The sequence below is a fragment of the Bubalus bubalis genome, chromosome 23, assembly GCF_019923935.1.
Source record: "Bubalus bubalis isolate 160015118507 breed Murrah chromosome 23, NDDB_SH_1, whole genome shotgun sequence".
Lineage (NCBI taxonomy): Eukaryota > Metazoa > Chordata > Mammalia > Artiodactyla > Bovidae > Bubalus > Bubalus bubalis.
Window position 1 is genome coordinate 46,013,032 of NC_059179.1, and position 13,012 is coordinate 46,026,043.

The 13,012-nt window shown below is 49.8% G+C and overlaps 1 protein-coding gene across 3 annotated transcripts in view; it reads right to left on the bottom strand.

Annotated features, from left to right (window-relative positions):
- The window catches only part of C23H10orf90 (chromosome 23 C10orf90 homolog), a 251,960-nt gene that overhangs the window by 19,163 nt on the left and 219,785 nt on the right, over positions 1 to 13,012 (bottom strand). Inside the window, exons 3-6 of one of the 3 annotated variants that reach the window (XM_044934950.2) lie at positions 7,976 to 8,266; positions 4,738 to 4,922; positions 2,602 to 2,779; positions 1,618 to 2,277 (exon numbers count right to left, since the gene is read on the bottom strand). In XM_044934950.2, the coding sequence (XP_044790885.2) occupies positions 1,859 to 2,277; positions 2,602 to 2,779; positions 4,738 to 4,922; positions 7,976 to 8,266 (1,073 nt within the window). In that variant the 3' untranslated portion in view covers positions 1,618 to 1,858. Of the gene's footprint in view, positions 1 to 1,617; positions 2,278 to 2,601; positions 2,780 to 4,737; positions 4,923 to 7,975; positions 8,267 to 13,012 lie in introns of those variants that run through there. The other 2 variants (XM_025273904.3, XM_025273906.3) reach the window with 2 other exon arrangements.

Consider the following 13,012-nt stretch of genomic DNA (forward strand, 5'->3'; position numbering starts at 1 on the left):
TCACGCATATGATTTATTAACTAATTTAGCATGTAAGAAAAGCATCTGCATCTCGCTTTTATCATCTTGCCAGCAGACAGGCTGAAGACGAGATGCGGCCTGTAGACATGCTTAATGGGGCCTTAAGCACTCCTGCGCTTGTCCAGAGCTCACACGAGGCTCTGGTTTCAGAACTTGTCTGAGTGGGCTGGCCTAACACAAACAAACACGAGGGTAAACCTCTCATCAGCCATAAATACCGCGGGGATCAGAAGAGCGGCCGTAAAATTGTGTGCCGGGGCCCTCTCAGAGCACTCTAGTCATCAGGACTGTCTCAGAACTGGGGAAATAAAAAGGTGCCTCAGTTATTTAAAACTATTGGCTGGGTCTCATCATATTTTATTATTATACACGATTTTAAGATTTTTCAGTCAAAGGAATGTGAACATGTGAGGGTGATATCTGTTTTGGGCAAAACATCACCCTTGGAGGAGAATAAAAACTGTCTCCCCCACCAAAGGTATGTTTCCTCCCCTGTCCCTGTGACTTGATTTAGAAATCAGATTCGTGCAGGTATGTGCAAGTTAAAATGAGGTCAGGCTGGGTGGAGGTGGACCCTGATCTGATGACCGGGGTCCTTGTGAGAGGAAGGAATTTGGACACAGACACAAGGGGGGTGGAGGCAGGGAACAGAAAGATGCAACTGTAAACCAAGAAATGCCAGAAGTTGCCAGAAGCTCCCAGAGCCGGAAGAGAGGCAGAGCACGGATCTTCTCTGCACCTCCAGGAGAAATCACTCCAGGGGACACCTGGATTTTGGACTTCTGGCCTCGAGACTGTGAGAGAATCCATTTCTGTTCCTTGAGCCACCCAGCCTCAGGCCATTTCTTACAGCAGCCCTAGGAAATGAATACACGGGACAAGGCAGCCTCCCTCTGACATTTGAGATGGTGATATTCCAGGCCATTGGGGTCCTCGGTATGGCACGGCTGGAGGGCAGCTGGCCCAGGGGACAAGGATGAATGGTCTCATGCCTAACGAGTTCCCAAACATTCATGAGTCTCCATTTTTTCCTATACAAAGTGATGGGAGCTGACTGAAAAGGAAGCCTGTTAGACCCCATTTTTTGTGTATACATATTTTGAGCTCTAACGTGACACTTTCATATTTGTTGAGAACACATTCACTTATCTAACCATCTTCATCAAGCAGCATCTTCAAAACTGTTGAGGCCAAGTGGCCCTCACACCTCAGGCACCACGGGCACCCTGGCAGCCCTCCCCAGGACAAGCCTGGACCCTGAAGGCCCTGGGGGGACCCTCAGCTGTGGCTGACACTTGGTCCTTCTTGCCAACTTGATATATCTACACCAGAACCCAGATTGCTCTCTGTTGAGCCAGAAACTAAGGCGCCTCCAGAGAACACACCCACATAGTCCACATCTGCCAATCAGCTTCAAACGCCAATGTGAGACACATTTCCAGGCAGGGAAAGTCTTTGCACATATATTTTGCTGATTTCCTTTCCTTAGCATCCTGGGAAGGGTCACCAGGGCCGAGCAGCAGGTGTCCCGCCAGATCCTTCACCGCGGGAAGGATGCATTCAAGTTTGCCCTTGCTGAGGTCTTGGATGACTCCTCCAGAAGAGCTCTGGGTTGGGGGGGCGGGTGTGGGCGGAGGAGGACTCAGCCTGCCTGTGTTTAACAGTAATCCTATTCCAATGCCTGCTGTCCCCCAGCCACTCTGTAAGATCCTGGTAATATTTGCTAAGCTGCATTTTATTGACTACGGTTATTTCCCCAGAGGACTTTTATTCAGAATCAGACCAATGATTTCACCTCCTGGGGCCCAGAACATTTTGCTAGGAAGATCTTGTTCCTCTATCCAAAGAAATAAAACAGAGGTTTCCCCAGGCCTCCAGATTTTAAGATTTGGGTTGGCAGGCCATCAGAATATGCTCCCATGTCCCCATTCTTGCCCTTGTCTCTTCTTGTTATTCTTTCTGGTTTAATAGTCTGTTTATAAGCTCCACGAACAAAAGGACGGAGGCCAGCCTTGCTCACCAAGCTCTCCCCGGTTCCCTGCGTGGGGTCTGGCCCGGAGAAGGTTCCCGATAACGCCTTCTCCAGGGAATCCAGGAGCACCACCCTCACAGGGTCCATGTGACACCCACCTCCCAGGGCTCCCAAAGCGGTCCAGCCCGACGCTGAGCTTGCAGCAGGAAAGGGGTTTTGCGATGACGAATGTTGATGCAGACAAACTGGAGTCAGCCCTCTCACCCTGAGACCAGTTTTGCAATCTATCAAGGGCAAAGCGGAGCTCTTGGAGTATCTGTTACGGAGCCAAGAATTTGAACCAGCTACCCTGGCTGCCATAGCACTTCTTTCCCAGCTGAAATGGGGAATGTGTATCCCCAGCTATTTCTGCTGAATTCAGGGTCTGCGGATCACCTCTCAAGACGGGCAGGTTCCCAGGGCGGGCTGTGTGACCCTGAGGTTTGGGCACTTCAGTGAACACCAGTCCTGCACATGTCAGGGGCACCGTTGGGACCATCGGTTTGGACGAGGGCCCCAGCCCTGGGGTCCCACATCTCACCGGCCCTCCCAAGCCAGCTGCAGCTTACCGCTGAGAGGGTGGGGGATGGTGACCTGCTTCTTGTGGGCGCGGACAGGAAGGAGACTCTGCTTTGGAGCCAGGGTCTCCTTCCCCTGGGCTTTTCTCTGCTGGACCATGTGCTCCAGCTTCTTCAGACGTTCTTGCGAGCGAGAAATGAACTGAGGCTTGCGAATTTCCAGGGCCTCCTAGAGGAGTCAAGAAAACATTTTACTAAGGTATGCCTGCTTATATATTCATGTATTTATCTTTTATTTCTTGGTCACACTGAGAGGTAGGCAGAATCTTTGTTCCCCGACCAGGGATTGAACCCATGCCCCCTGCATTCGAACCACAGGGTCCTAACCACTGGGGAGCTCCTGAAACTTTTTAAGAGAAGTGACTCGGAAAGGCAATGCATCCATCTGATTTGGTCAAGATGCTAATAAAAAGTACAGTGCAAGAGCACACCCTGATTTTCTTCCAACCCCTTACGGACAGATGGCCACAGACCTATTGATGATGCAGGTATCAGTTAGCACTAAGGGCCCCCCTGTAGCATGACTGAGTTACCAACATCAAAGGTACATCTCTTCCCATTTCTCCTTCCACCTGGCAATTCATTCATCTTCAACAGATGAAAATCTGAACACCCCAAAATGCCATATTCCAAGGTGATATTGGTGGGAAAGGAATGCAAGCCTTAGGAGTCACCTGCTTCTGCCAGGGGCTGGATGCCTTCTGGAAGCTCAGAACGAGATCATTCTCCCAGCGCGACTTGTGTATCTTTTCAGGAGAAACAGTAATCCTAGAGAATGGAACCAGCTTCTGCCCCCAGAAAGTCAGGGCTGGCAGGAGAGCTTTTTCTTTGCAAAACGGTTCTGCAGACTCCGTAGAGGAGGTCAGAATCCCCGTGCTTTCTCTTCAGCCTCATCTCTCTCTGCATCCCCGACTCCATGCGTGAACAAAGCTCCCCACATAGGTTTACTGAAGAATGACCACCACTGATATGTCCTGCTCTGCGCTAGACACTGACCTTGATTGTTTTGGTGCATCTGTCATCTAAGAATCCCTGCACGATTCTGGAAGGCAGATACATTTCTCCCCAGGAGCCACAAACGCCTGGATGGCACAGGCTGTGTCTCCTCCACTTTGTACCCTGCACAGCCAGCGCCCCAGCTCTGTACATGGCAGGGGCTCAGCACAGGCCCCCCAGAGCTGCGGCCGTAGCAGAAATACCCTCAGCCCCATTCCTCTCCCAGCCCTCAGGGGGCTCACAGGTTCCAGGCAGAGGGTGGTGTGGGCTCCATCTGTGTCATGGATGTGCCCCTAGACATTGTGCCAGGAAAGGAGTCTCCTGGTCGCTTGGCCTCCAAGGTGCCAGCCTGAGTCCCGGGGCCTGGGGAGACAGCCCCTGGAACTGCCTGTGGGGCCCTGTGTGGCTGCTGCCCCAGCTGTCTGCCCCGAGGCTGGAGGCCCGGGCAGCTTCAGGGCCACCGGCAACTCTCCCAATGGATCCTGGGATGATGGGAGGGATGATCCCCATCCCTCCACCTGGGGGAGGGGGGTGGAGCCCACAACCCATCTGCAGGGCGGTTTACAACACCCATGTCTCCCAGGAGGCATGGCTAGCCTTCTCTGGGTTGTTTGTCCTTCTAATCTTTATATCCGTGTATTTTTTGCATTTTAAAAAAATGCATTCACTTTACTTCTACAATTGGGCAAAGACACAAAATGAAAGCTTCCATATCCTTGAACTCAAGCCCCCATGACCTTGGGACTACCTTCATCTTTCAAAGGCTTAACATGCTTATCTGAAGACAGGGTTGTAGGGACAGACTCCCACCTCACGGGAGTGACCCTCTCCTTGTCTAGGCCCCAGAAAGTTCCCCACACATGCTGACTCTCCTTGCTCCAATCACGGTCACCATTGATGGCAAGCGATCCCCAACCTAGCCTGGGCAGATAGCACCATCTTCTTCCTCACATGGTGGGAAAGAGGCCCAGGGAGGTTATGGGACCTGCCCAGAGTCACACAGCTGCCAGGAAGTGGAGTCAGATCTCCAGGAGCAGTGAGGCCGTGTGCCCATGGGCTCCCTAGGAAGCCTCCCCTTGGCGGGAATCGAGCCAGAATGTATGGTGGGAGTCAAGCTGGACCTTGCCTTACCTGCAAGGTCAGGGAGCTTTCGGGCCCTTGCTGGCTCTCGGAACAGTCTTCTGGCAGGACGTGGGTCTCTGGGTCCTCCGGGGGCGCTGGCTCGGCAGGTGCTGGCTTGGACTTGGGGTTGGCGGGGTGCTCACTCTCCTCGCATTCCTTTATTTTAACAACCAAATCACAGCACGTGTAATCCCCTGGGAGAGAAGATTTAGAATTCCATTTAGAGGGCACCAGGCGCTTTTCTCCTGGCTTTTCAACACCATTAGACACAGAAGACAATTTGGAAAATGGAAATGCCAGTGGGTTATTAATGGGCCTCGTTAAGCCGACGAGATCACGCCCCATCACAGACCCCCGGGTGCCCTGGTCGCAGGGAGGCATGTCTGTGGACAGCCAGACTCGAGACTGGCTATGCCACGCAGGTATTCCCTTGGCAAATGTGCTTTTGCAGCCAAGGCAAAGAAACGTCCTCTATTTTGCACTTCATATTAAGTGTGTCCTGTGCAATTAATACAGTTGGGTTGTTTGGGGACCATGAATTAATTTATCTTATGTTTGCTACAGTAATGATGTAAGACAGAGGAATGGTGTTCAATTATTTATCCCGCCCCTTAATCTACTGGAGACCAGCACTGGCTTGACATTCGTAATTGGGACTCTGTGTCTCAGCACTGGGTTTAGCCCCATCCTGGGGCTGTTCTGACACCCTTTGGTGGAAAAGGTCAGGGCTTCAGCCGATGTCACAGCGCTTGGGGCAGAGTCAGCTTTGGGGTGCTGAGAGGGGGGATTTGTATGGATTCCCTGACCACTTACTGACCAAGTGCTCCGCGGGGAGCACAGTGTCTGTCCCAGGCCACTCTTCCCGTCTGAACTCCCCTCTCCCCCATCACACGTCCCCCCAACCGCAGCCTGACCAGCCCTCTGTGGTCTGAAACCCAACCACGTTCTCCTTTCTCCTCACCCACACGCCCTCCCATCTCCACGAAACCCCTTTGATCCCACCACCCGGTGACCTCCTACCTTCAGGCTGAGCCCAGAGTTTTCAGAAAGCCGGGCCCCCTCCCCAGGCACACCCCGTCCTGCCTCCTCTGTGTGCCTGCCGTGGAACGCACTGTACACATCAGCAGCGTCAGTGGGCCCATCACAGGATGCTCCAACCCCACAAGCCTGGGACTTTCTGGAGGGCTGGACCCATCATATTCACCCTGAGCCTCGCCAGACTGCCAGCCCGGGTGCGCTGGAGCTGCTGGTTCTGCTGGGTGGGGAGAGGTGGTCATTTTGAAGCTCATGTGACCACAGGATGCAACTCCATGGTCCCCTGGGTCCCTTAACTGATCCCCCAGTATAACCTCTGCCATCACAGCCAGATCCTCCCTCGTCTGGACCAGCCGTCCTATATTCTCCCAAGGTCCACTAACGCCCCTGCCGACAAGCTCTGCAAGCACACCGGATGCCTCACAGCTCATTCACGATGGATGTTGCCCACCAGGTACCGATTTCAATTCTTTGCCAACAACATGCTACTTAGAAGTTCACGACTCATTCTTGTTCTTCTAAGCATTTGTTCCTATTCTTTCTAGATCTTTCCCTATTGCTCCCCATTCCTGCTTCAGGACTGATTCCTAGCTGAGATATTTGTCCCTAGCCCTCCAGCCAGAGTTAATTCCACTTTCTACCACACTGCTTCCATACCATGTGAACCTTTATTCTAGCTCAGCCCATACTCAGGGAAGCCAGAGGTCCTCCCATGCTCCCCCACCGCCAGATCCAGAGACCCCAAGAGCAGGGCCGACATGCCCGTCTTCCTCAGTGCTCACATAAGAGCTCCGTTTACTACCTTCCTGGGCCGCCAGGCCTCCACAGTGACGTGCTCTGTACTAGGTCTGGCCGGTCTCAGCACCGTCTCCCCGCCTCCAACTTGGACCTCTCCCATCCATCCTCCTCATAGTCCAGGAGACACCCGCCTTCAGAGGACATCTAGTTAGGGCTCCTCTAAGGACTTGGCTCAGCCTCCAGTCCAGACCCCTTAGTGGGTTTATAAGGACCCTCCAGGCTGACCCGTTAGGGTCCTTGGGTTCCTGCAGGCCTCCTCCCCACCCCCGCACCGTGGTCCCCCAGATCCCACATCAGCCCTGCTCTTTCCATCCACTCTCTGCTTCCCATGTGCCTTTCCCTTCACACTTGGGGTCTGATTTTTCTTCCTCGGAAGTACTTCTTGAGGAAGATGTCTCTGTGCAGCCCCAGCTTGTATCACCTGGGGCATCCTCAGCTTCCTGACAGGTCACCCAGGCACGGCTATGACCACAGTGACTCTGGAACAGGACTGCAAGCGCCTGGCGGGCAGGAAGCCCTGAGCACCATGCCTGACACACAGTAGGTGTTTAATAAGTGCTTCTCTCATGGTAGACAGTGGGCATTCAATACATGCTTATTTCATTTATTAGTGAATAACAAGCTAGAGATTCACTTGTGTTCCAAGAAAAATTATGTTCATCAGTTATCATAAATACTTTAATTTTTCCAGTCCAAAGCTCTAGAATCTATTAGTTTTCTTTCTGTCCTTAGCTATAGCTCTTTGGGGACATTTTTATAGAGCGATTGGAAATCTGAATTTTCTCTGATATAACTGGGCACCAGATATCTTTTTTACTATTTTATTCCTAAATGTTTTTAAATTTATCAATAGTTCCTGCAATATTAGTTGAGGTCAGCCTCTTGGCCTTTAGAGAAAGGATGGTCTAGTTTGAATTCAGCCTCTAGAGAGGCTGAGACGGGGGCCTATCTCAAAGGCACTGTGAGGTCAGGGCCCTCATGCCTGTTGAGTGCCTGGTACGTGTGGTACAAGCACCCCTTGGCCATTAGCCCAGCTGGTCAGCTCCCGAGGACCATTGGCAGACTGGTGGGCCCGCTGCCTTCGGGGCAGCCACACCAGCATCTCAAAGTTTCCCTGACTCAGCCCGAGAGCCACACCTGGAAGCGGCCTTCTTCCCAACCCCAGGCGATGTGGCCTTGTGCGCAGCAGGGCTGGGAATTCCTGACCTGGGCAACACTGCCTTCTCCCTGCGTGCGAGGCAGACTCGCCCACCACTTAGACCTGCTGGGCTTGCTTCCCTCGTGGTGCACACGGATGGATAGGGCAGCATCACAAGGGAAGCTGGGGTGAAGCAGGGCCCAGCAAGACCCTGCACTGTGTTCCCCGTGAAGATCAAGGAAGAACCATCTCATCCCTGCCTCCCTCGCTCCTTACCTTCCGGGGCCTCTCTTTCTATCTGAACACTGTGTTCTTCCTGCGGAGATGCACACAGATCTTGGAAGGGGCAAAGGAACCCTGGAAAAGGGACCTTGGGTTTTGGGAGGCGCTGCTGCTGACTCTCTGCGGGTTCAGAGAGGTCACTAGACTGAGAGCTGTTGCTTGGAGAGCTAGAACCATCAGGAAGGGGGTCTCTAACCAGCTTCCATTCCACTGGGGGAGCAGACACAATCTCACGTGCTCCTTCTTGTTGCTTCTCGCTGCTTCCAGAAAATACGTTTGGTTCTACTAAAAATAAAATGAGAGTTGTGCTCAAACATCTGATGAGCCCACATCTGAAGTACTGACTTCTGCACTCCAGGCTCTCCCAGAGACAAGCAGATCGACTGCAGCCTGGGGTGCAGATGGAGAAGGCTGCCTGGGGTGAGTGGGGTGGGGGGAGATGGCAGGGGGCGGGGATGGATACGGGAGTCACTGATGCCCTAGACCATATGCTCCCCCAGCCACGACAACACACGTGGTCACCAGTCCTGGCCAGACGTCCGCGGGGTCCACTCAGGAGCCTTCCACAGACACTGCTATTACGTATAAAGCTCTCAAGCGACCATGCTCCCTGGTGTACTTAGGAGCCTGGAAACCCTTCTGGACGGTAGATAATTGAGCAGGCGGTTTAGCACACTGACTCTGGGGCCAGATACCTGGGTTCAGTTCCCACCTCAACTATAAAATTGAGGTTGACAGTATAACAAGGCAAGAATATTAAATATTATGTGTCTAATTTTATTATCATATTCATCTTTATTAATAAATTCACCTAGTTAAATAATAAGCAATATATTTATATCATCATAATTGATATAGTAAATAACATATATATATATACTAAATGTTAAAATCTAGGCAATACTATAATAAAATAATGATCCAGGTAAGGTATTTTGTGCAGTAGCTGATACTACTGAGCATGTAATAAATGTTTGTTATCATTATTATTCCATGAACAGTGATGCTACGTATGTCCTGTGGCAAGTGTGGAGGCAGGAGGTACCTCATCAGGCGCTGGTGCTCCTGTCTAAAACAGCAGTGGGTCTAAAACATGTACAGTGCGTTGCTCGTTGCCACAATGTCGTATCAAAGGTCTGCAAACCACCTTATATTTATCAGTAGGGGCCTGTTAAGTAAGTTACAGCACCTTGTACTTTGCAGCCGTGAAAAAGAACGAGGCACGTGATCTTGTGTAGTCATGGAACTGTCTATAAATGCATTATCAAGTGAGCAAAGAGTGGACAGTGTGTCAGACCTGCCTCCTGAGTCCAGGCTTATTTGTTCAAAATATCTCTGGAAGGACCCAGAAAACCCTGGGACCAGGAGAGGGCAACATGGGACCGGGAACTGGGGGTGGGAGAGAGACTTTCTCTTTTCCTCTTTGCTGATTTTGTACTCTTTTTGTTTTCTTTCTTCTTCTTCTTTTAGAATACTTTATACTTTTTCTTTTTAATTTGGCTGCACCACGTAGTATGTGGAATCCTTGTTCCCTGAGCCGGGACTGAACCTGCTCACCTGCAGCAGAAGCACGGTCTTAACCACTGGACCTCCAGGGAAGTCCCTACTCTACAAACGTTTTAAAGTTATTCACTTTAAATACAGCGGGGACTCCTCACCAGGTGTCATCTCTTCCCAGTGCTGAGGCCCCCAAAGTGGAGACAGGCACAGCTGCCAGTGGGGTGCATGCAGCCCTCCGGCATCCAGGGGCAGACGAAAAAGTGGGGTGCATGCAGCCCTCCGGCATCCAGGGGCAGATGAAAAAGTGGGGCGCATGCAGCCCTCCGGCATCCAGGGGCAGATGAAAAAGTGGGGGGCATGCAGCCCTCCGGCATCCAGGGGCAGATGAAAAAGGTCCTGGGAACCACTGGCATAGTCAAGAGTCTTGGAAGACTCAGGCCGTATTTTCTGAGATGTTTTATACACAAAAAGGAAATGAGTCCATGACCACCAGGCGCTGATTAGAACAGTGGCATCTCCTAAAATGCCAGTTGTCTGCAATCAGCTCCAGCCCTGTCTTTTCTGAGTCTGGGCACTGTGGTCAGTGAGGACAGGTGAATGGTGGTGAGGTTGGCGGGGCAGGGGGAGACAGAACCCAGGGGTCCCCCTGGTGGGCCTCCTGGCTGTGGGACCAAGGCAGGAGAGGCATTAGGGGGTGGAGCCAGTACGCCTGCTTCCACGAACAAGGGAAGGGCCCGGGGTCCGCCTGCCTGGAACGTGAGTGCCCCCACAAATGGTGGTCATTGCTGACCTTGTCATCTGGAGAAGGATATGCAGCCATGAAATTAACAGATGCTTGCTCCTTGGAAGGAAAGCTATGGCAAACCTAGATAATGTATTAAAAAGCAGAGATATCACTTTGCCAACAAAGGTCCATATAGTCAAAGCTATGGTTTTTCCAGTAGTCTTGTGAGAGTTGGACCATAAAGAAGGCTGAGTGCCAAAGAATTGATGCTTTTGAATTGAGATGCTGGAGAAGACTCTTGAGAGTCTTTTGGACTGCAAGGAGATCAAACCAGTGAATCCTAAAGGAAATCAACCCTAAATATTCATCAGAAGGACTGATGCTGAAGCTGAAGCTCCAATACTTTGGCCACCTAATATGAAGAGCCGACTCATTGGAAAAGACCCTGATGCTAGGAAAGATTGAAAGTAAAAGGAGAGGGGCAGCAGAAGATGAGATGGTTAGATGGCATCACCGACTCAATGGACATGAATCTGAGCAAACTCTGGGAGATAGTGGAGAAGCCTGGCATGCTGTAGTCCATGGGGTCACAAAGAGATGGACATGACTTAGTGGCTGAACAACAAAAATGGCTCTTATGGCAAAGCTGGACTTTGCTAATTTATACAGAGAAATCTTTACAACTGAGTATTTCAAAAGCCGTCAGTTCTGTTTAAGTATAAAATACCATGGGCTTCCCTGGTGGCTCAGATGGTAAGTGGAAAAGTCCTAAAGTAGTTCTTCCTTTCTCTGTGGCTTCCTTTTATCAGTTCTTCTAAACAATCAAAAATCAAATCATCAGTGATGCAGTCCCAGTCTGCTAGTTCCATCCTGACATCAGATTCTTTAAATTAATGGACTATTTACAGACTAATGGAGGTCTAACTACCTATCCCACACCTACTTACTTACCTATTAATTAATTTTCTAACTTTCTATCTGATTTAATGTAAATTCTCATGTGAGTGATTATGTACAAGTCAAATGTTCCAACTGTGACTTGAAAGAGTTAAAACAAATTCCTCAAAGTAGAACGCAGATGGTGAACTGGGAAAAAGAAAAATGTGTAGTCAAAGAAAAACTTTCCTGACAACATATTGATCAGGCCTTTTTGTGGATTCTGAGAAGCACAACCATCAGCCGTGAAATGATCCCCCTGTGGGGCCCACGCCAGGAAACAAGGTCTTATTTTTCTCATACACTCTGCATGCAGACTGGACTTAAGAGTTCTCTATTCATGGCTCAAATTTAAAACTACATCACCCTCATGAAGACCTGTCGCCTCCAAAGGCTCTGCCCTTCGTAGGAGAAGCTGAATCAAACAGCGGCTTCTGCCAGGCATTTCTGTTCCTTGAACTGGAACTCAAAGCATGCTTCCTGAGCCCGAGGCCTGAAGGGGCTGGGCCCTGCAGGTTTCCTTTCAACAGTAACACCCCCCTCCAGTCCCTTCTCTAAAACACACTACCCTCAACTATCCAGCAAGCTCACCTACCCACAGCTGGGCTGGGCTCTAGGAGGTAAACCGAAGCCAACCAAAAAAACCTGTCTAACGGTCATGGATTCCTTCTATTATATTTGACTGGGGAAGCTTTGCAGGAGCTTACAGAAAAACCCCCTGGTTAATATAAAAATAGTGCACAGCATTTTTTTACTTTGGCTGGCCAAAAATTAATTCTGTTATTCTACTAACACTTTGCAGGTTATTGCAGTCAGTAGTTACACACAACGCACCTGTGAAGTCTTCTCTAGTAATGCGAGCTTTGTTTTCACTTTCTGTATCAGAATCAATCACTAAGGGTTTTTTTTGTCTTTTTGTTAAGGTCTAGTATTCACACCTAGATAGCATATTCAAAAGCAGAGACATTACTTTGCCAACAAAGGTCCATCTAGTCAAGGCTATGGTTTTTCCTGTGGTCATGTATGGATGTGAGAGTTGGACTGTGAAGAAGGCTAAGCGCCGAAGAATTGATGCTTTTGAACTGTGGTGTTGGAGAAGACTCTTGAGAGTCCCTTGGACTGCAAGGAGATCCAACCAGTCCATTCTGAAGGAGATCAGCCCTGGGATTTCTTTGGAGGGAATGATGCTAAAGCTGAAACTCCAGTACTTTGGCCACCTCATATGAAGAGGTGACTCATTGGAAAAGACTCTGATGCTGGGAGGAATTGGGAGCAGGAGGAGAAGGGGATGACAGAGGATGAGATGGCTGGATGGCATCACCGACTCGATGGATGTGAATCTGAGTGAACTCCAGGAGTTGGTGATGGACAGGGAGGCCTGGTGTGCTGCGATTCATGGGGTCGCGAAGAGTCGGACATGACTGAGCGACTGAACTGAACTGAACTGAGTATTCACACCATCTGCATCGGAATTATATTCTCAAGAACTAGCATCTTCTGAGACATTAAGGTATATGTCACTCAGACATCAGAGAAAGTATCTGCAAAAAACTCCCTGAAAATATTCTTCTTCACTCACAATTTTGTGATGTGTCACTTTTGAAAATTCTGTAGTAATAAACTTGTGTTTATAATATACACAAGGTTGGAACAAAGATCTAAGGGGACAAAATGTGAATGATAACAGCAACCATAAGTTGTATAAGGAGCTCTAAATTTTAAGCTCTAACGGTTTTGCACAGTGATGTTAATTGCATCACTCTCTAAAAACATATTGATAAGTCCCCAGTCAATAACATTTGAGTAATAAAGATGTATTAATATGTATCCAGTCAATAATGTGTTAAACTCTTATCTTTAGATCAGTTAAG